This window comes from Emys orbicularis, chromosome 2 (assembly GCF_028017835.1).
Source record: "Emys orbicularis isolate rEmyOrb1 chromosome 2, rEmyOrb1.hap1, whole genome shotgun sequence".
Classification (NCBI taxonomy): domain Eukaryota; kingdom Metazoa; phylum Chordata; order Testudines; family Emydidae; genus Emys; species Emys orbicularis.
In genome coordinates, this window is record NC_088684.1 from 65,062,564 (window position 1) to 65,086,517 (window position 23,954).

The window sequence follows — 23,954 nt, forward strand, 5'->3', positions numbered from 1 at the left end:
ATAGCCAACAAGTTGTTGACATCTAGGTGGTCTAGGGAGCAAACCCTGATAACTGGCTTGATTTTTCAGAGGTTCTGAGTACCTGTAGCTCCCATTGACCAGTCTACAAATAATGTTTCAAAATGTTACATCTTGACATATCAAGAGAGGACAGGGATGATGTCATCTGTCACTGTGGTTCTCTCTCCTAGCCGTTTCTCCAGTGGATCAATGTACAGGCATTTTAGAAGTTCATTCTGATAATGGTTAAGACCCTACTTATTTTGGGGAATGTCTAAGAACTACTAGAGATAAATTTGAATGTGGATTATTTGTTGGAAATTTAATTCAGCGGGTGCTGGGTATGGTGTTTACATCTTCTGTACTTCTTATTAATCAGGAGAGAGGCATGAGGAAGGTGCAGATGAAGGACTAAATGATGAGCATGAGGAAGGTGCAGATGAAGGATTAAATGATGAGCATGAGGAAGGTGCAGATGAAGGATTAAATGATGAACGGCAGGAGAAGGATGAAGTATATGAAGAAGCTTTTGAAATTCCTACAACAGATGACTTCTATGAAGCATTAGAAGATGAAATACCTGAAGTACCTGAAATACCAAAACCAGTTCAGGAAGGTCTCTTATCTGAACCAATTAAATAATTTCCATTATATTAACTCTTACTATTTCTACAAGAATCAACTAGAAATATTTTTAAGTGTAGCAAGACAGAAATTCTCATTGAAGTTTTTAGGGCCTTTCTTTTGTGACAAGCCAATTACTGCATTTATGTGTACAAACCATTAACTGAGAACATAACTGGCAAATATTCACAAACAAATACGCTTTTGTTCACCTACGGGAGTGTACATGGCAATTTATGAAGTGCATGTAATGCATGCCTTTTAAGAGTGTGACTCCATCTAAATTTCAGTTTGGTGAAGATATGTGACCAATGTTAAACCTCAGCAAAAGTTATTCCCAAATATAAATATTTTATAAATCAAAACAAGATTTTTAACGCATTTTAATCCATAGCATATTAATCCTATTGTTTTATTTATTTGTTTTTAACGGGATTATTTTTTGATTGCTTGAGATTTTCTTCATTCTACCTACACACTTTTATTATATTCTCCAAATGGTCTTACTGTGGAAATTTAGGGGCTGAGCTGAAACCTATTTGAAATTTGACTCAATTTTTTGTGTGTGTGTGTTTGTGTGTGTGTGTGTGTGTGTGTGTGTGTGTATATATATATATATATATGTGTGTGTGTATATGTATAAAAATCTCACATGCACACTAGCTAATAATTGAAAGCAATTCTTTAATTTTTCTCTCTCAGAAACTGACAGTCATGATCAGGTAGAAGAGCATGGAGTAGGTGAGCCTGAAGCAGTTGAAATTCCTGGTAGGAATCTGTTTTTCTTATACTGCATAATACTGGTGTTTTTTGCCTTACTGCTAAAAATAAAAACAGAAAAGCTAAATAGAAATCACTGAACTAATCTAGAGTTGTGATTTTTAAAACACTTTGTACTGCTCCAAAATCTTTTTATTATTGTTGTCTAAGGTATTTGAATCCTTTGAATGGACTAAGAGGTTTGCAATTTAAAATCAATAATGTAAGGGAAGAATTTTTGTAATCACAAAAGTGTCTGTCTTCAGTAGTGCAAAAGTTGCAGAAAGACTTGGTACATTCAACATATGCCCCGGCTGTCTAGAATATGTATTTGATAGTAAAATTCCACACACAACGTTTTTTTTCACATACGGACAGACTAGGAAGGGATCTATGGTTGGATATTCTAAAAGTAAATGCATTTTTTTTCGAGTAAGGCCTTATGTATTATGAGTTTTAGTATCTTATTTAGTATATTTTAAATCAGTAAACAAAGGGGTAGTAATAAAGCAAAAGAAAATTTAAAAAAAAAATTATTATCCAAGAAGTAGACTTTCATTATGTTAGTTCCATTAATGCTGTCATTCAACAGCAAGCTTTGCTCTCCTGCCTCCATGACTGTTGTTTGGTGAAAAACAGGCTTACCAGTCAAGTGACAGTTTTGTATGGAGACCATTATCCGGTAACCCTTTAACCGGGTAGCTGATTCACTAAGCAATGCTGACCTTGACCTCAAAAAATACAGCCAAGAATTGTGGTGTCCTGCCATTTAATTGACTGTTCTTAATGGTATAATGAAAACACACACACCCTTTCTGTGATCCATCATAGATTAATGTATAATTTCCCAGAATCTTGTTTCCCTATTCTTGAACAAAGATGTATTAGACAACAGACCAATGCTGACTTGATTTTTTTTTCTATTGTTTAGGTGTAGTGGTTCTCTATGTACACGTCTACCCCGATGTAACGGTGTCCTCGGGAGCCAAAAAATCTTATTGCGTTATAGGTGAAACCACGTTATATCGAACTTGCTTTGATCCACCAGAGTGCGCCCCCTCGCCCCCCCGGAGCACTGCTTTACCGTTTTATACCCAAATTCATGTTACATTGGGTCACGTTATATCGGGGTAGAGGTGTATGTTGATAGACATGTGTTGATAGACAAGGGCGGTGACAGAATTTGTAAGTGAGCTGAAAATGGAAAGATTTTATTATGATATGGGCATCCTTATATGAAGATGAGCAGAAGTTTAGAATCTGCTGGTATATCAAACATTTTTTTTCTCTTGTTGTTCTTACCGTGAACCTGCACTTGAAATTTAGGCCCTATGCCTACATATGGAACTTTCTGTTGAATGACCGCATTAATGGAACTAACATAATGAAAGTCTACTTCTATGGATAATTTACATTATCTGATAAAAATATGACCATGTAGATCATTGTTGCTACCACTGTTATATAATTGCAAAAAATCTTGTACAATGTATGCCATCTAAGGTGTCAATGGAAAAGTTATGGTTTGCTGAGTGTGATCATCCTATTTGTATGAATGCATTATTTTTGTATCTGGAGTTATGAATATTGACTGTGTACCTGCATTTCCAATGTTTGCTTCTGGATAACACCCACAAGGTATTTAAATCCAGTCTAGCCAGCATATTGGGAAGGGAATATTTGAGTTGACGGCCCATCAGTGAACACACTAGGACATGGAAGAAACCTATCTTCACTAGATGAACATTCTTGTGGACATTCTAGCTAGAATATGGGTAATGGCCCCTCCTATGACTCATAGAAGCATGCAAGGGCATGTGACTAGACCATGTGGTACTGAACTCCATTTTGTGCCTATATTTTCCCCCAAACTAAGACTGAGAGCTTTCCCTCCACATGCCAGAAGCTATAAAAGGCCCTGGAAGCATCTCAGTTTTCTCTTTCCTGCTCTGATCTCTGGATTATGAATTTACACTAATGGGAGCATTCTAACCAATGATTTGGAAGCACCCAGAGATTTAATAAGCCAGCAGTTTATTCCATCGCTGCTCCAAACCTGGTACAGTAACTCCTTGCTTAACATTGTAGTTATGTTCCTGAAAAATGCTACTTTAAGAGAAACTATGTTAAGTGAATCCAATTTCCCCATAAGAATTAATGTAAATGGGGGGGGGGTTAGGTTCCAGGAAAAAATGTTTTCGCCAGACAAAAGACTATTTTATATGTGTATAAACAATTTAATACTTTACACAGCAATGATGATTGTGAAGCTCAGTTGAGGTGGTGAAGTAAGGGTGGGATATTTCCCAGGGAATGCCTTACTGTTAAATGATGAACTAGCATTCGGCTGAGCCCTCAAGGGTTAACACGTTGTTAATGTAGTCTCTCACTCTACAAGGCAGCACGAATGGAGGGAGGGGAGACAGCGTGGCAGAGAAAGACAGACAGACACCGTGTGTGAGAGAGAGAGACATGCATTACCCCTTTAAGTACGCTGACCCAACTCTAAGTACATTACCTTTTTAAGTAGATCAGCAAGTTGAGACAGCAGCTGCTGCCAGCAAGCTCCCTCCGTCCTGAGCCCTGTCGTGTCCCCCTCCGCACTGTGGAGATGAGGTACAGGAGCAGGGGGAGGGGGAGACCCTGACATTAGTATCCCTCTTCTCTCTTCCCCCCCCCCCACCCCTTTGCACAGCAAGCAGGAGGCTTCCGGGAGCAGCTCCAAGGCAGAGGGCAGGAGCACACGGCAATGGGGGGAGGGACAGCTGAACTGATAGTCTGCTGGGTGGCTGCAACACAGGGAGCTTAGGGGAGCTGATGGGGGGGCTGCTGGCCCACCCTGGTTCCAAGCCCCCAACAGGCTAGCTCCAACAGGCTGCTCTTTCTGCAAGTGGTAGGCAAAGGCTGCTGCCAAACAACATTTATAAGGGAGCATTGCGCAACTTTAAAGGAGCATGTTCTCTAATTGATCAGCAACATAACAACGAAGCAAGGTTAACCGGGCCGCCTTTAAGTGAGGAGTTACTCTACAAGAACTCAGCAATTATTGCAGGGGTCGGCAACGTTCGGCACGCGGCTCGCCAGGGTAAGCACCCTGGCGGGCCGGGCCAGCTTTATTTACCTGCTGACGTGGCAGGTTTGGCCGATCGCGGCCCCCACTGGCCGCGGTTCGCTGTCCCGGGCCAATGGGGGCGGCGAGAAGCGGTGCGGGCGAGCGATGTGCCCGGGACGGCGAACCGCGGCCAGTGGGGGCCGCGATCGGCCGAACCTGCCGCGTCAGCAGGTAAATAAAACTGGCCCGGCCCGCCAGGGTGCTTACCCTGGCGAGCCGCGTGCCGAACGTTGCCGACCCCTGGATTATTGTATGTATTTTATTCCTTTAACCAGTTTTAACTCTCACCTTTTTCTTTCTCTTATAAATAAGCCTTTAGATATTAGATTGGCAACAACATGATTATTGGGTAAGATCTGAGTTGTATATTGATCTGGGTATGCGGCTGGCCCTTTGGGATCAGAAGAACCCTTTGAAATTGGTTTTAAATAACCACTCATCATTAAATCTAGTGCAGGGGTCGGCAACCTATGGCACGCATGCCAAAGCTGGCACGCGAGCCGATTTTTTTTAATGGCACGCTGCTGCCTGCCTGAGTCCCGAGGACACGCAGCCAGTGAGGGGCAGAGCCTGTGCCGCCCCAGAGAGGAGCCGCCTCAGCGGCCTGCCCGTGGGCTCCCGCGTCCCCTCACTCAGCAAGGAGCCCGCTCACCTGGGCTGCCTTGGTATAGCTGGCCATGGTGGATTGGCAGCGCGCCGGGGGAGCGGGTTCGCTGCCGGACCCGGTCCCGACTCCCGGCGGCAGTAAGCGCCGGCTGCTGAGCGTCCCCGGGAGGAGGCGCCCGGCCGCGGCCATGGATGGGTACTTGCTGGGAGGAGTGGAGAGCCCTGTGGCCCGGCGGTGCTGAGCGCACAGCAGGTGCGGGCGAGCGGGAATCGGTGGTGGCCAGAGAGCCCTGGGACGAGGAGCTTGCATACCGCCGGGTCATGCGCCGCCTGGAGCGGCTCCTCCAGACACAGCCAGAGGGGACTCTCTCGCCGGGGGGCGCTAGTTGCGCTCGTGTGGTGCGCCGCGGGGCCCTGAGTGGGTGAACCAGCTGGGGGCCGCAGGAGTGGGGGAAGTCCTCTGCCGTGACCCCCCCACCCGCACCCCCAGCCCTCTGCCGTGACCCCCCCCCACGCACCCCCAGCCCTCTGCCCTGAGCCCTGACCCCCCCTCACACACACCCAGCCCTCTGCCCTGAGCCCCACAGCCTCGCACATCCCCCAGGCCCATGCCCTGAGCCCTGTACCCCCCTCACACACACCCAGCCCTCTGCTTGACTCCTTCAGCCCCCCCATGACCCCAGCCCTGACTCTGGCACCCCCACACATACCCAGCCCCCCCCCGCCCTGACACCTGCACCCCCCTCACATGCCCCCAGCTCTCTGCCCTGACTCTTGCACCCCCCCACATACCCAGCGCCCCCACACCCCATGCACCCCCCACATCCCCACCTCCACCCTGAGCACCAAACGGGAGCTCCTGCGCGCGCGTGCGCACACACACACACACACACACACACACACACACACCCCACATTCCCACCTGCACCCCTTGCACCAAATGGGAGCTGCCCAGGTAAGTGCCCCACACCCAAATCTCCTGCCCCAACCCTGAGTCCCCTCCCTCATTCTAGCTCCTGGCCAGACCCTTCACCCCCAGCCCTGTGCTCAGTGCACTTCCACCCTCAGCTCAGTGCAGAGAGAGGAAGAGAATGGGCCAGAACCAGGGAGAAGGTAGGTACCCACTGTATGTGGGCAGGGCCGGGACCCCAGACCGACAGCGGGCTGAGCGGGTCTGGCAGCTGGCATCCCGGCTGGCAGGAGCCGGCGGATGGAACCCCTGAGCGGCAGTGGGCTGTGGGGTCCCGGCCACCAGCCCTGCACAGCCCGCTGCCGGTCTGGGGTTCTGGCTGCCGGACCCTTGCCAGCTGGGGTCCCGGCCACAGGCCCCGCTCAGCCCACTGCCAACCTAGGGTTCTGGCTGCTGGCCCCTTGCCAGCCGGGGTTCCGGCCGCAGGCCCCGCTCAGCCCACTGCCGGCCTAGGTGAACAGAACCCCAGACCAGCAGCGGGCTGAGCGGGCCGGCAGCGTAAGATCAACATTTTAATTTAATTATAAATGAAGCTTCTTAAACATTTTGAAAACCTTGTTTATTTTACAATACAACAATAGTTTAGTTATATAATAGACTTATAGAGAGAGACCTTCTAAAAAACATTAAAATGTATTACCGGCACTCAAAACCTTAAATCAGAGTGAATAAATGAAGACTCGGCACACCACTTCTGAAAGGTTGCCGACCCCTGATCTAGTGTCTGGGTGTTGAATCCAGGTCTGGAATACCTAAGGAGGCTGCATTTCTGACTTCTTGTTAGCCAATGTGGTGAGACAGAAGTTTACTTTTGTTGCTAGTGTTGGTATATCTTATGGGAAAAAACCCACCAGTTTTGAGATGTCTGCCCTATTTCTCAGCAGTTTCTCCTGAATTTGGTATTCTCAGTTGTGATCCACTGAGGCACGGTGACGGCTTACATATGGAACTTGATATTGAGTGACAGTCATTAATGGAACTAACATCATGAAAATCTACTTCTGTGGATAATTTTTTTTAATTCTCTTTTGCTTTATTACCCTTTTTTGTTTACCGATTTAAATCAACTAAATAAGGTACTAAAACTCATGATACATAAGACCTTAGTCGAAGAGCAATGCATTTACTTTTAGAATATCCAACCCCATAGGTCCCTTCCCTCCTCTTCTTAGTCTATCCGTGTGTGGAAAAAAACATACGGTCTGTGTGGAATTTTACTATCAGACATGTATGAGTCCAACCACACTGATTCAGTTGCAGGGCCTCAGTTTGTTCATTCTCAGCCAGTTGTCCCTATGTACATGGAGAGGTTGGAGGTTATTTGCAGTGATTGAAAGCCAGAATATGGTCACCCATTAAAATATCAGAACATTAAATATGAAAAAACAGCAAATGTCTTACTTTACAGATCCATATGAATATTACATGGATTTAGAAGAGCCAGCATATGAGTCAAAAGTTCCAGGTTTGTAAACTATTAAAAAACCCTCTTATTAAAAATTATTTGTATATGTTATATGGTATTCAGGTTTGTATTCTCAAGTAGTTTGGCATAATAAACCATTTTTGGTACACGTTAGTCTGTAATGAGGAATGGGCAAATCTGGGTGTGGCTTTGGTTTTGCAAAACAGCAGTTCTATTTAATTTTGGTAAGTGAAAAAAGATTAGGCCACAATTGGTGAAATCTTTGCCTCATTGAAGTCTATGATAAAACTTCCATTAACTTAAGTGAGGCCAGGATTTCACTCCATGTGTTTGAATTTTTTTAACCTGTAAGGAGTTTCCTGTGCTCACTTGTGACTCTTAAACTAGAGTAACTATAGATCCTTAGATTTTAAGGGCAGAGGGTACCATTATGATTATCTAGTTTGATATGCATAATGCAAGCCGTACAATTTCACCAGTAATTCCTGCAGCAAGCCAAATAACTTTGTTTAAACTAGCTCAGCCTTTTAAAATGACATCCAATCTTGATTTAAAGTCTCTAAGAAAATCCACCACATCCCTTGGTAAGTTGTTTCATTAGTTAATTACCATCACTGATAAAAATTTGAACCTTATTTCCTATTTGAATTTGTTTAGCTTCAGCTTGCAGCCATTGTTAAATTTAAGATCCCTCTGCTATAAGAAATCTTCTCCCCCCAGAGGTACCAACAGATTGTGATTGTTTCTCCTTAACCATCTCTTTGATAAGTTAAATAGACTGAGCTTTAGTCTCCCACTATAAGGCGGGTTTTCCAGACCCCAAATCATTCTTGTAGCTCTTTTCTGAACCATTTCCAATTTGTCAGCATCCTTTTTAAAATGTGGAAACCAGGACATTGCATTACAATAATGGAACACAGGGATGTAATATTCCAACTGATGCTGTATATGGAGGTAATACCACCTCTCTACTCCTAACCTATATTGCCCTCTTTATACATCCAAGGATTGTGCTAGCCCTCTTAGCCACAACTTAGAATTGGGAATTTGTGTTCAATTGGTTATACACCATGACCCCTAAATTCCTTTAGAGTTTCTGTTTTCCAGGATATACCCCCTCATTTTGTAAGTCTGACCCACGATTTATTGTTCCTCGGTGTATTATCTTTTGCATTTGGCTATATTAAATGGTCAAGTGAGTCCAGTTTACTAGATAGTCCCAATCCCTTTATATTAATGACCTGTCCTTATTTACCACTTCACCAATCTTTGTTTAATCTGTTTTTTCTTCCAGGTCACTGATAGATAGCACTAGGACAAGAACAGATCCATGCCAGACTACACTAATAGTACCCCCAGTTGATGAATCCTATTTAGTTATTTTTCAAATGTCAGCCAGTTTTTAATCCATTCAGTATGTGCTACGTTGTTTTTGTTTAGTGCTATTTTTTAATCAGAATGCGATTTGACTTAGACTTCTGCAAGTCATGTGGTACTAAGTATATTGTGTCAACAGTTATCTTTATCAACCAAACGTTATCTCATCTAAAAATATATATCGTTTACAAAACAATATCAAGTTCATAATTCTATCTTCCCTTTCATCTTGAAATAATTATTACCCTGTTTCTGAGATCACAAGGAAAATGAAAAATAAGTTAGCACATGTTTTTTAAGATCATGTATGGTATATGTAGAAACATTATTTTGATTAAATGCAAAAATCTGTTGCCCTAATTTTTGGAATGCTATTTGCTTTATAGTTGTAAATACAACTCCCTAGGCCCCAATCCTGCAAATACACACGTGCTTCATTTGACTTATGGAAATAGTCCCACCAAAGTCAACGAGACTACTCACATTCTTAAAGTTAAGCACATGCACAAATTTTCCAAGACTGGGGATTCCTATTGTAGCTTGTGGGGTGTGTGGTTTTATAAAACAGTATTCAGTGCTTAAACATAAAGTTGCATGATTACAAATACTATTAGTATCTGGAATATACTTGGAGTGGAGCTAACTGTTTACTCACAGGGTATTTTGGTTACTGCTGTGTTGCTTGGCTATTTTATGACAGGTTAAACAAAGCAAGTAAATATGTCTTTCTTTTTAGATAACACTGAATTAGCACAGGAAGATGCTCTTGAACATCATGGAGGTACTGTAAAAAAATACTTTTTCCTCTTTATACCATGTGGTTAAAAAACTGCAGTTCATTTGGGTGTCAGGGGAGCGGTGTGCCTTTCTTCCTACAGTTTAAGGACTTCATCAACTTTTTGATGATGCCTTACGTTTATATTATAGCTTCCATCCTGCAGGATTCCAAAGCGCTTTATAAACTTAACTTGAATGTAATGTAAAACAATGCAGCTGCCCCAGTAATGGAGCCACATGAGTGGAACACTATCTTGCTCAGAACATGCATGTGTGAAAGACAGACACTAGAATGGATCTTAAGTAGCAGGCAATAACTTTATTAACTTAATACTGGGTAGGGGCAATAGCTACCCATTGCTAGGGCCCTACCAAATTCACAGCTGTGAAAAATGCGCCATGGACTGTGAAATCTGCTCTCCCCTGTGAAATCTGGTCTTTTGTATACTATACAGATTTCACAGGGGAGACCAGCGTTTCTCAAACTGGGGGTCCTGACCCAAAAGAGGGCTGCGAGGGGGGTTGCAAGGTTATTGTACCGGGGCATGGTATTGCCACCCTTACTTCTTCACTCCCTTTAGAGCTGGGCGGCTGGAGAGTGGTGGCTGCTGGACGAGGGCCCAGCTCTGAAGGCAGCAGCCCAGTAGTAAGGGTAGCAATATTATACTATGCCATCCTTATATCTGCGCTGCTGCTGGTGGCAGTGCTGCCTTCCGAGCTGGACTCCTGGCCAGCGGCTGCCACCAGCAGCAGCGCAGAAGTAAGGGTGGCAATGCCCCAACCCACTACTACCCTCTTTTGGGTCAGGACCCCTACAGTTACAATGTCGTGACATTTCAGTTTTAAATATCTGCTATCATGAAATGTATGATTTTTAAAATCCCATGACCGTGAAATTGACCAAAATGTAATGTGGATTTGGTAGGGCCTTACCCATTGCTTACCAGGCATTCAACTAGATCCAGTGTGAGTTTTCCGGTCTCTCTCCAAATAGCCAGTAACTCAGGACTTATCTAATTTCTGAATTCTTTGATCCTTGGTACCCTCTACCCTTTGCAGGTTGGGATAGAGTGTACCAAAAGGGCTCTTGGTCTGCCAAGACGTTAGGCCGCCCCTTATGGGCACAAGGCCCACCAGCTAAAATAAACATTACTATATTTTCTTTCAGTATTAGGCTCCTGAATCTTAGTTGTCTTCCATGTTTTCTCAGTTCTCCAGCCTGGGATGTCTTTTACTCTGCTTTATCAGTGAACAGACTCCTGGTCAGTTATCACACAGCCTCCAGCATGTAACTTGATCCCAGCTACACTGTGTTGAGTGCCACTAGCTACCCACTCATGAATTACCCTGCAGAAGAACACCAGCAGATTCTCTAGTCCCAGACTTTCTCCCAGAAATGTGCATCTTGTATTGCCCTGCACTCTACTGGACAATGCAAACTCCTAGAAAGTGTCATTTCATCAGTGGAAAATGACATGCACCAGTTTTGTTATCCTATATGGAGTTTCCCACATACTTTATCTGACCAGTGTGTTTGGATTAAAACAGTGAAATAAGTTTATTAACTACAGAAAGAAAAGAGAGATTTTTAAGTGACTACAAGTAATGAGGCATAAAAGTCAGGATTGGTTACATAAGAAATAAAAGCTAAAATGCAACTGACATTTAATTTAACAAACTAAAATGAATCCAAAGCAAATATCTTTCTCACCAGACGCTTTGCAGTCCACTGGCTGAGATTTTTTTCAGCCAGGACTTCCCCTACCCTCCAAGCTCAGTTCTTTGAGTCACTGATGTTATAAGCAGAGATGAAGGAGGAGAAGTGAGGTCAAGTGTTCTTCTCCCCTCTTTATTATTCAATTTCTTGTGCTAGAAACATCATTGCTAAGCCATGGTGAGAAACAGTCCCTTGTGGGTGTGAGGTTTGAACCATCCTTGTGATGAAATGTAAATTTCTTGTCCATGCCTTCCCGCTGCCAGAGAATGACCAAGTAACCAGGTGGTAGTCCGTTAACACCTGGCTGGGGTGCCAATGTATCTTAGTCTCTGAAAACTGGTTTGGGCTTGCTTTTCTAATTTGGAATATGTTACAGCAATGTTATACAGTAAGATATTATAACTTTACATACAATATTGATTCACACATTTTACCAGGACAGTATTGTTCAGTAGATTTGAGTTTTCAAATGATACCTCACAAGGCGTACTTTGTACAACATTTTATCATCTTGAAAAAATGGTCAACATGGGATACAGGCTGTCACAGGATGTTTAAGTGCTATGGGATAATTAATGATCAAATCCAAAACAGCAGAATGTCCCATTACATCATGCTGTAAATAGAAATGACTGAGTGCTGCCATTGTAAATTGATGTCATTTTTTTGTAGTATATTTTGTGAATTTCACAGGAAAATCTAGCTACTGACTCAACCTAAACCCTCCTATCTTGTGGGAACTTATTTTTAAATTTGTCTTTTGATGCAGGAAAGTTTTCAGAATCCTGTTGGGGGTGGGGGAAGCTCTACCTGAATTGAACTTTTTTGTCTTAATTTTAAATATATCACTAACTTACCATTCAAACAAATAACTTAGTATATTCGTTAGATAACTTTTAACATTTATCCTATTCATGTTATCTCTGAATTCTGTGACTTTAATACTTTTTTAACAGAAGATATAGTGCACCAAGACTGAACATTTTTAACTATTGTCTTTAATGAAAATATCGATCTTGATTACATTTTAATTGTCCTGATACTTTAATATTTCACTTTCTTTCTTTTTTGTGAAACTAGACCCTATTTTCACCTCCCCTCCTTTTTTACCAATAGGAGAGCCAGGAAAACATAAATTAAATAGATTAATCTAGATGCTCAGAAGTGAAGCACATATTTGTAACAATGAAATTACAAAAAAGAGGAGGGATGCTAATTTTCAGATTTTGATTATGAATATTAATACAAAAAGTAAAGCAATACATTGGTAGTTTTCAATTGCTTTCAAGTAGTAACAGTGTATTAAAAAACAGAAACCAACTTTTTGAACAGCATTTGGTTACAAAGTGATCAAAGACCCAAACCCCTGGGTCTTTGGACAATGGAAAAATCAGTCAGGTTCTTAAAAGAAGGATTTTATTAAAAAGAAAAGGTAAAAATCATCTCTGTAAAATCAGGATGGAAAATAACTAACTTTACAGGGTAATCAGATTCAAAGAGCCCAGAGGAACCCCCTCTAGCTTTAGTTTCAAAGTTACAACAAAACAGGGATAAACCTCCCTCTAGCAAAGGGAACATTCACAAGCTGAGAAAACAAAGATAAACTAATACGCCTTGCCTGGCTGTTACTTACAAGTTTGAAATATGAGAGACTTGTTCAGAAAGATTTGGAGAACATGGATTGATGTCCAGTCCCTCTTAGTCCCAAGAGCGAACACCACCAAAACAAAGAGCACAAACAAAAGCCTCCCTCCCCACCCCCACCCCATTTGAAAGTATCTTGTCCCCTTATTGGTCCTTTGGGTCAGGTGTCAGCCAGGTTACCTGAGCTTCTTAACTCTTTACAGGTAAAAGGATTTTGGTGCCTCTGGCCAGGAGGGATTTTATGGTATTGTACACAGGAGGGTTGTTACCCTTCCCTTTATAGTTATGACACAAACATTTAAGTGCTAAGTGAGTTTAGGCTTCTGCAGGGTCCCAGGGATAGCTGAGCGGGGATTTTTGAATCCTATTGAGTGCCTGATTCTGGGATTTAGGCACCTGAAGTGGCAGTTAGGCACATAAGTCCTTTTGTGAATCTTGTTCTAAATAGTTTGGGGTATTCTATTTTTAGAATAACATGTTAATTTGTTTGCATTTATATTGAGCTTTTCTTTTAGTACTTACTGACATTGCATAAATTTGATATAAAACTCCGTGTCCATTTAATGTACTGCATACCTTTCCAAAATTTTAAAATTCACATCAGCAACACGTTAAATCTCCGTATAATAAATAGCTAATTCTTAAAGTTCTAATTGCCATTACCCAACAGCAAAATAATAATAAAGGCTTTTAGTCAATTAGCCTCTTTCCTGTCCAAAGACTTGAAAGGAAAAATAGCCCTTGAATTATGTATAAAGGTAGCAAATTTGGCTTGACCAAATAATTGTATAAAACTATCCTGCATATCAATGATAATTGTCCTGAGGATTTATCTCTGCTTGGGTCAATGTGCTGAAATCTAACTTTTTGATCTCATCTGGTTGAATGGAAAAATACTTTCTGAACTTTCACTTGACTAAATTTTTTTTAATGAGACATTTATGGATCCGGTTATATAGTTGTTCCAGGTGTGGAATTTCCATTGACTTCAATAAAGGCTCTGTGTGTATGTGGAGCTGCTGCACAGTCAGGCCCCAAAACTTTACTGGGAAAAGCACTTGAATGCGCTGCATTGACTAGATGAGCTAATTTCCAACTCTAACACCTACACTTAGCAAATGTGTTACATTTTATGACGCTTTGCTAAATCAGACCCCAGAACTTTTGGTTAATATTAATTTTTTTTTTTTTTTTTTTTTTTTAAACCAAATTATGGAGAAGGGACTGAGACTCAAGATACAGGTAGAGATCTAATACTGTTATGTTGGACGTGGAAAGATATTACGGTTCTTAAACAAATGTCATTAAGGTGGAGTTAAAGCTGCAAATCAATACCAATTAAATCAAACATTATAATAACTTAGTTTTTTAAAGAGTAATTGAGCATTAGATAATTGTTAGTTAATGCTCCCCAAACAACCTTAATTTCAGCCTACAATCCAGCTATATTACAGTGTGGAATCTGGGTCATGTCAGAAAGTTACAAATAGCTTATGTGGCCTATTCAGTCAGAATATACTTTGGGTGGTGGAAAAGATGGATTATGCTCTTCAGCTAATGGTGGTTATAATGAGATGTTAGTTTTGAACAATATTTTGAGGATTATCACCTCCACATATATGTTTTTTAGATAATACCCTCAAAGAATTCTCACCCTTGAGGTCTGACCCAGTAAGACACAGGTTGGGAACTTCTTTAGCTCAAAGCTTTTTGGGAGGGCTCCCTCAGACAGTTATGATGTGATAGTTTAGCATTGCTCCCCTCCACCTACTGGTTGTGTGCTGCCCATTGCCACTACCGTAGCCCTAAAACCTTCCAGGCCATTGCTTATTGACTGCAGGCAGGCAAGGAGCCTACAGGACCTGCAATCAAAACCATCTGGAGCTGCCACTAGTGGCTCTGCTTTGACCCATTGATCCTGCCTTCAGTGCTGGATGTCCTTTGTTGGTGTCTCTACCCTCTTGCCAACACCATTAAGTTAGGTTTGTTTATTTGGTTTGGATGCAGTGTGCTATATTCAGGAATATGAAGCTTCTTTGAGGGCTTTGCACATAAACAGAGATGATTGAAAAGACTCTGATTCTTTAGCTTTCTAAGGAGACAAATAAGAATAGCCACAATAAAAGTATATAAAATAGCAAATGTATAGCGAAGATAGATCTAGAGTTTCTGTTTTCTCCTTGTTCTTATGTTGTCTCAGAAAATAAGAAAAAAGAGACAGTGAATTTGATTAAAAGGTGGCAAATTCACCTCAAAATTAATTAAATTAAAAGGTGGCAAACTCATAAAAGGGATTTTTTCCCCCACACCATATATAATCAAGTTGTGGAACTCATTGCCACAGGATGTCCTCAAAGCCAAAAATTTAGCAAGTTTCAAAGAGACTGGTGTTTATATGGATAACAAAAATACTGATAGTTAAAGCAGTTAATCGAAACAAATTTTGGAAGAGAGACCCTCCTGCCTCAAGGTTTAGGTCACATTAAGTTACGTCAGTGTACAGCCACCGCTGTAATTAAACCACTGTTGCATGTCCACACTATGCTCCTTGTCTCAGTGGAGCGCATCCACAATAGCAGCTCTTGCATCGACACAGAGAATAGTGCACCATGAGTAGCTATCCCAGTGTGCAACTGGCCGCAGCATGTTTTGGGAAGGATTTGCAGTGCCTCGTGGGGGCTGGTTCAGCACCACATGATGCAGGTTTCTCAATCCCATCGTTCCATGGGGATTCTACTCGATTGCCAGCTCGATTGCCAACTGCCCTGGTAACCTGCAGCCCAGCCATCTCTGTCAGAAAGCATGGATTCTGCACTGCTCTTTAGTATTGTGCCGTGCATTATGACCACAAGGCTATAAGCAGAGCTCAATGGGGAGGAGCGCTATTTGGCTGAGGGAGGCCTTGAAGGAACATTTTAACACTGAGCCACAGTAATGGGTGCTGCTGTAGTGTGTTGAGCCTGGCATTATTTGTCGCGCTGTGCTATGAGCCTTGTAATGATTGCTGTGTGTGCCCAAAAAGTAACACCCTTTAAATCACTTTTGAAAGTAGCACTTGGTAATGTGACCAAACTAACATTGCTGAACAGTAACACAAGAAGTCCACCGATTGGAGGGGGAAGGAGAAAGGGAGGCGTGTGTGAGAGGAACTGTGTGACAGACAAAGTGTTGGGGGGGGGGGGTTGTGAGAGACTCTCTGTGGAGGGGTTCACGCCTGAGTGAGCGTGTATTCATGGTGTCTCTCTTAAGTGCAGCTGCAGGGGACTCAGCCATGCAGCCTGCCTGCCGCTGCGGCCCTAGTGTTGGGGAGAGCAGGATTCCTCCAACACTATTTGGCTGTCATTGTGTTTAATCTCCCATGGGTGGAGAGCCTTGGGTACTGCAGCAACCTTGAAAGATGCATGGATAGGGGGGATCTAGGGAGTGCCTTATGATTCTCTCCCCCTGCCTCCCTACAGTGATTTCTCCCCACAGACCCAGCCTCAGACCTACAGCCTCCTCTCCCCACAGCCTCAGTAGAAGCAGCACTTCCCCTGTAGTGCAGACAGGAGCGCTGGGCAGATGCTATGTGACCTCTCCAGCCGAGCAAACAGAGCAATTTCAAAACTTCCTGGGGCTTTAAAAAGGGAGTGGTGCATACCTGTGTAGCTGGCTGCAGGACGGCGGAGTTCAAAACCGTGACCAGTCACGGTGGGCATTGTGGGATACCGGCTTGAGGCCAGTTATGGCAATGTAAGGAACTCAGTGTCTACACTGATGCTGCGTCGCTCTAACTACGTCACAAAAAGCTCTGTCTCTTGTCAGGGTGGTTTTATTATGTCGACATAGCAGGCGAGTTAAATCGGCAGGAGGAGCATTGTAGTGTGTAGGCCTCCACTGTTTTGTTGACAAAAGCTGCCTTTTGTCAACAAAACTGAGTTGTGTAGACAAGGCTTAACTATAAAGGGATTCAGAGGCAACCTGAAGTTAGGGACGGATGATCCCACAGCCGCCTAGTGCAAGGTACCTTACACCTTCTGAAGTCTCTGATGATGGCCACAGGAGACTGAATATGGGACTAGAATATGGACCACTGGTCTGATCCAGTATGACAATTCTTACCTACCTATAAAAGTAATGGGGAAAAAACAATAGGCAAAATTGAGGGGGAAGAGAATTGGTTCAGGGGTAGAGCAAGACCGCTCCAGAGAAGAGAAAAAGACTAAGTAGTGGAAGAAAGTAAAGAACAAAGCTAACACATCATTTAGGTTAGTAACCTTAATATGTTTATGCTGGATTTTATTTTACAGAAAAATCTATTAGTCAATGTTTTTTGTATGACTGCACTTACGTAAATAACTGTAAGATAAAATTATATCCCCTTAGCGTATGCAGAATTGGAGACTGGAAAAACAGAAGAAACTGCAGGTAAACTACTTTAGGATAGTAACCTTTAGATATAAGCGACAAAGAGTCCTGTGGCACCTTCTAGACTAACAGACATATTGGAGCATAAGCTTTCATGGGTGAATACCCCTCTGATACTTTAGATATAAGTAAATCTCCCCAACACCAAAATAAAGAGAAGACAACCCCAACTCCTACCCTATTTCTTCTAGAGCCGAAAGGAGATTTTTTTTTTTATTGGTGCACAGGTAACTTAAAATTCACTATCTGAAAACTATTATTTTTCATGTAACATCTAAGATTGCTATAGCTGAAAGATTAGAGAGAGCAGTTAATATTTCTGTTTGTATCAAAAAATTGTTTTTGGTGCATTTACAACACCTGTATATAGGTAGCTTCACTGTTCTACCTGCCTAGTCAATTGTTTCCCCCTATTTGTGTAGAGTGGGAGAAAGAGAACCATTTTAAAAAGTAGGGAAATGTAATTTTTTTGAATCTATGAAATTTGGCAGGGAGATTCTGGGGCATGTAATATCTGAAACTATTTTAACACAGTGAAATTGACAGGATTTCAAACTAGCATCCCTTTGTAAATTAGATGGTAAATAACACCTTGCTTATGAATTCTGCATTCATTTAATAAAGGTAATTTTAAAGAATGTTGTTCTCATGTATCATTTGAATGTATCCCCATTTCAGGTAAAGAGCCTGTAAATGAATACTACTATGAAGAAAGCATACAAGGTGAAAATAAATACATTTGTTAGTTGTTTACATTAATTATGGAACAATGTTTGTGTATTACTTGTAGGGTTTTATACACAGAAGATTGTTAAATGTTATAAAAATTGGGGCCCATACCATATTGGCATGGTCACTTTCTCAGTCCTTGTCAGGAATTTTAGCCTCCTTAAAATGAAGCATAATTTAAATTAAGCCCCACTGTGGTAGACTCAGTCTAGTGCTCTGGGTAATGCAAGCCTGTTCTAGATGATGATTTGTTTGTGGTTATCTTTCAACAAAATCATGTACTTGTTTCCATTTTTATAGAGTAATTAGAAATTTCTTAATATTGTAAAACATTATTCCTTCCTTAAAAAGAACCGTTTTTTTAGGCATTTCAAATTTTTAAATGTTCTCTTGATGTTGGCCCAAAATAATAAATTTGAAGCTAAGAAATGTTGTTCCCAACAGAACCAGCTGATGATGCTGAAAAGGAAGATGAAAGTGAGTATAAGCAGCTGTTCTCTTCTCTTCTCTCTGAAAGGAGGACTTAAAGATTATTTTTTTAAAGTTACTCTATCTTAATACAAATTGAAGACACTCGTTAAAAAATGTACTTGACTGAGAATTTTTCTGTTGCCTACAGTAGTTTTAAATAGCTAATTTCCTTTGGAGAGTTATATATAAAAAAAATTATAAAAGCAGGTTTTCTTTCTCCCCAGGTTATAACAAAACGTTTATTAATACTTTTACTGCTTACTGCCGCTTGTGGATCTCAGATTCTGGATGTGGTATCTGAACTCCATGGTTGTCCAAACCTATTTGTGGTCTCGTTGTTCCTTAACCATTTTATACTTCACTTTTTTCAGTAGCTTTGGACTTGACTAAATTAGGTTCTGCTTCTGCGTGTTGTTTCTTTAACTCCTGTGTAAGCAATGGAAACTGAAAGTACTCAGAGCCTTGCAGGAACAGACCAATTCACTCCAATGGGACTTACTCGCATGCTTAAAGTTGCTCATCGGAATATCTGTTTGCAGAATTGGAGCCTTAGGCTTTGTCTGTACTGAGGGTTTCCCCTGAATTCAGCTATTGATGGGCAGTGACAAGAGTAGCTGAACCAATCAAACCTCCAGGGGGTAGAAAAGATAAAATGATGTACTGTAAGTCACAGTTTGCACTGGTGCCACATACCTGTTTCAAGTAAGACTAAGCTCTACTGGTGCAAGTAGTCTCTGTGTGTCAAAGGCCGCCACCTGGGCCCCCCCCGGCCTCAGGGTGGCCCTGCGAGGGTCCCCCTGCCTCGATTTCCCTCTTCCATGCACTGGCTGTTCCCCCCTCTTACAAGAGGCCCATCACCCTCCCACATTCTCCACCATATTTCATAAGATGGCTCCTGCCTGGGGTTGCAGGTCTAACGCCTGGTCTACACTGGGGGGAGGGGGAGATCGATCTAGGTTACGCAACTTCAGCTACGTGAATAACATAGCTGAAGTCAGTGTACTTAGACCTACTCACTGTGGTGTCTTCACTGTGGTGGCCGCCTGCGCCTCTCGCGGTGGTGGAGTACAGGAGTCAACAGGAGAGCGCTCGGGGGTCGATTTATTGCATCTAGACTAGACGCAATAAATCAACCCCCGCTGGATTGATCGCTGCCCGCCAATCCGGCAGGTAGTGTAGACATACCCACAGTATGACAGACCTACCTGCTTCAATTTCCCCTTTCTCCCAGAGTCCCTAATAACTCCACACACATTGTCCACATGTAAATCGCCCTTTGCAGGGTTAATTTATTATAAAAGTTCCACAGCAATAGACCAATATTCCCCATCATAGTACGTGAAATCTTTCAAGTCCCACTAATCCATGAACCCTGGCATCTTTCATGATGCTCCTGGTCTCTGGCACAGGCTGGTAAAGTATAAAATTGAGCATTAGTTTGTCTTAGTAAACATGTCCACTAACTTTAGTGCAGCTTTAATTTTTCAATTTAACACACAAGTCAGGATCGAAAAGCGTTGGCTCCTATAGCAATGTTAACTCTGCCATGTACACCTCCACCCCGATATAACGCGACCCGATATAACACAAATGCGGATATAACGCGGTAAAGCAGCGCTCCGGGGGGCGGGGCTGCACACTCCGGTGGATCAAAGCAAGTTCGATATAACGCGGTTTCACCTTTAACGCGGTAAGATTTTTTGGCTCCCGAGGACAGCGTTATATCGGGGTAGAGGTGTAGTACAGTTTCTATACAACACAGTTGTTACTAATGGTTTTGGGAAATTTCTAACCTTTTGACATTTTATTTGAAATTGACTTAAATTTTTTCATCTTGAACGCATGTGGTGAGGTGCTTGTTTGGGAATCAGATACAAACTTCATAGAACTTTCCTTATCTCCATTCTCTTCCTGTGAGGTTTTCCATGGGAGGGGTAATATGAGCCTTAGAAATCAGCCTTTGCTTTGTTTTGATGCAGGTTTAACAAGTGTAAAACTTACTTTAGGTATTGCTACAAATATTCTGTCTTCTTAGCTGCAGGGGCACTTCCAGAACCAGTAAATGAAGATACAGAGCCAGGTATATGTTTTCTAATTATAGTCTTAAACGTCTGAGATAGGCCTTTTTTTAAGTATTTGACCCTAAAACAGCTAATTGGGGTTTTTTTTTGTTTTGTTTTTGCAAACCTTGAACTCTAGATGAAATTCCTGAGGACGTGGAAATTAATAAAAAGCAATCAGGTATGCATATTTGCTTTGTAAAAGTATTTATTTTCATGTTCAAATTGCCATATCTGTCAGTTAACTGTAAAAGGAAGGGATCTAATTAATTAATGTTTACTACGGTGCATTACAAGAAATATTTGAGGTTTCAGATCTCCCAATAGAAAGAGTTAATTTTGCCCACTGACACACCAACTGTTAAATAAATGTTTTAATTACTTGCAGAAATGTATTTGCATTTGATTTGAAAAATTGAATGTATGGACTCTTAATTCTGAATGCAGTGTTATTGTTGCCATGTCGGTCCCAGAATATTACAGAGACAAGTTGGGTGAGGTAATATCTTTTATTTACCCAACTTCTGTTGGTGAGAGAGAGAGAAGTTTTAATTTGGTCCAGTAAAAGATATTACCTCACCAATCTTGTCTCTCTTTATTTTGAAGACTATTTGAAAAGATTTAAGTTTGAAAACCTTTCCATTTGTGGCTTTGGTGTTGCTGGCTACATTCTAGTTGTGCCGAACTTAATACAAAGCTATTTAGTATGTCAGCTCACTGTGAGAAAAATCTTACAAGCCTTACTCTGTCCATGCTCAGTCAGTGTTTCCAGTGAACTAAATGGGAGTTTTTCCTGAGTAATGCCTACAGGATTTGACCGTATATTAATGTAGTTTTTTTCTTATGAAAATGTTTTAGATTAATGAACTTAAAAAAATCTTGCTTTAATATAACTAACTGAAAGTGTATATTACTGTTGGTATTTCATATTACAATGATTTAAAGTTTTAATACATAGTTTTGTTTTACTGAAAACGAGATATTTATTGTAGTGAAGAGGCATTAAAAACTATTGCACATAACAGATTTTAATAAGTAATGTCTAGTGTCACATCTGTACCCATCTGTTGGGTTTGCAGTTAGTGTGATAAGCAAACTCATGCATACAATACTGTAAGTGTAATATACACCTTAATTTTCTTTGTAACAGAGGAAAAAGAACATACAGAAGACACTGTTGCTGCTGGACCTCAGGAAACAGGTTTGTGTAGTAACTCTTCTGCAATAAATCTCTGACCTAATTTTTTTTAGCGAATATTTCTATTGTGAAACTCAAGAACTGTGACTGCTGTGAAATGGAATCCTGTTTTATAATTAGGAAGATATGAACTAAATTCTTTTTTCTGTTTCCAGATTTGTTCTGCAAAGGTTAACAATGTTACAGTGCATGCTATTTTTGAAGCTTTTAGCGTAGTCATTTTTGTAATAGCACCTTTGCTATAATAAATATTATCAAACAGTGAGGCTGAGTGACAAGAGGTATATATTTTTTGGCTTTAAATACAAAAGGACATAAGAATAGTCATACTTGGTCAGACCATGGTCCATCTAGCCCAGTATTGTGTCTTCCTACAGTGGCCTATGCCAGATGCTTCAGAGAGAATGGACAAAACAGGGCAATTATTGAGTGATCCACTCCCTATTGTACAGTCCCAGCTTCTGGCAATAAAATACAGTAATACCGTTTTTTAAATTTAAATGTGTGTAAATAAGTGAAAAGCATACATACTGAAAAAGTGTATGGCCAATGTACACGCACATTTCAAAAGGTGTGTGTAATGGGCCCAGTGTCCCCATTACATACCCCTAGCAAAAGCCCCCTTCTGTTCAGAAAGGTATTTTGAAAGAGTAGCTTGTGTTAATGAAATAGTTACTGCTGAAATGACCCATACAGGATTATTTAAGAGTTTTGAAAACAGATACATTATATGTAATTGCTGCAAAATTTGATTTACAGAAGTTCCTGTTGAAGCAGAGAATTACTCAAATGATGATCTAGTGGGTAAGTTAATTTTTAGAGTGTTATCTTTTTTTCATAAAATTAAACCCTTCACAGTAGGAAGAAATTTGTGTGTGTGAGAGAGAAAAAAGTATAGGTGTTCAAATATTATGACTTGAATTTGCTTTCTGTTTTTGAAGTAATAGTCTTATCTTGGTCTGAATAAATCCTAAGGCTATTTATTTTTGAGTTAACAGGAAGTAACTTCAGAATACTATTCCAATTATTTTTAATTCAAATTTTAAATGAATAAGAAAAAAAATAAAATAAAAATGGACTGTTCAACTGATGAAAAGGTAAAACTAAAAATGTGTGTATTTGAAGAAAGTAATGTATTCTTTAGTGTAATTTTAGGTCCTGGTCTGAGAGGAAGACTTTTTATGACAGGGGTGGGCAAACTTTTTGGCCCAAGGGCCACATCTTGGTATAGAAATTGTATGGCGGGCCATGAATGCTCACAAAGTTGGGGTGTGGGAGTGGGCGAGGGCTCTGGCTGGAGGTGCAGGCTCTGGGGTAGCGCCAGAAATGAGGAGTTCAGGGTGTGAGGGGGATCAGGGATGGGGCAGCGGGTAAGGGCGTGGGTGGCTCGGAGGTGCAGGCTCCGGGTGGCGCTTACCTCAGGCAGTTCTCGGAAGCAGCGACATGTCCCCCCTCCAGCTCCTACACGGAGGCATGGCCAGGAGGTTCTGCTGCATGCTGCCCCGTCCTCAGGCGCCGCCCCTGCAGCTCCCATTGGCCATAGTTCCCGGCCAATGGGAGCTGCAGGGGCGGTGTGCGGCGCAGAGCACCCCTGGCTGCCCCTGTGCGCAGGAGCCGGAGTGGGGCATGCCGCTGCTTCCAGGAGCCACGCAGAGCGGCCCCTGACCCTGCTCCCCGGCTGGAGTGCCAGGGTGGGGCAAGCCACAGACCCCGCTCCCCAGCAGGAGCTCGAGGACTGGATTAAAATGGCTGGATGTGGCCGGCTGGCCACATGCGGCCCACGGGCTGTAGTTTGCCCATCCCTGTTTTATGACATGATACTTTGAGTATTTTTGTCTTAGTCATCAGTTAACCGGACTGCCACAGTACTTCCAGTTCCTCAATTCATTATCTATATGGACAGAGTGATGCATAGTGTTTGTCAGACCCATAAATATGCTCCAGATGTTCAGAACTTAGTACCTTTTAAGGTTTACTTCTACAGATAGGTACATGGTTTTGTTCCTTCGTTACTATCCAATAAATTGAGCCCCATGCACACACTTCCCTTGGGTCCTGCTTTCAGAGTTCAACATCA

At 41.8% G+C, this 23,954-nt stretch overlaps 1 protein-coding gene across 1 annotated transcript in view; it reads left to right on the forward strand.

Annotated features, from left to right (window-relative positions):
* Positions 1-23,954, forward strand: part of ASPH (aspartate beta-hydroxylase) — a 210,016-nt gene that overhangs the window by 82,123 nt on the left and 103,939 nt on the right. The window contains exons 6-16 of the mRNA XM_065400175.1: positions 380-616; positions 1,327-1,392; positions 7,480-7,536; positions 9,611-9,655; positions 17,378-17,419; positions 18,098-18,142; positions 18,593-18,625; positions 20,655-20,699; positions 20,819-20,860; positions 21,830-21,880; positions 22,637-22,681. Of these exons, the coding sequence (XP_065256247.1) occupies positions 380-616; positions 1,327-1,392; positions 7,480-7,536; positions 9,611-9,655; positions 17,378-17,419; positions 18,098-18,142; positions 18,593-18,625; positions 20,655-20,699; positions 20,819-20,860; positions 21,830-21,880; positions 22,637-22,681 (708 nt within the window). The remainder of the gene's footprint in view (positions 1-379; positions 617-1,326; positions 1,393-7,479; positions 7,537-9,610; positions 9,656-17,377; positions 17,420-18,097; positions 18,143-18,592; positions 18,626-20,654; positions 20,700-20,818; positions 20,861-21,829; positions 21,881-22,636; positions 22,682-23,954) is intronic.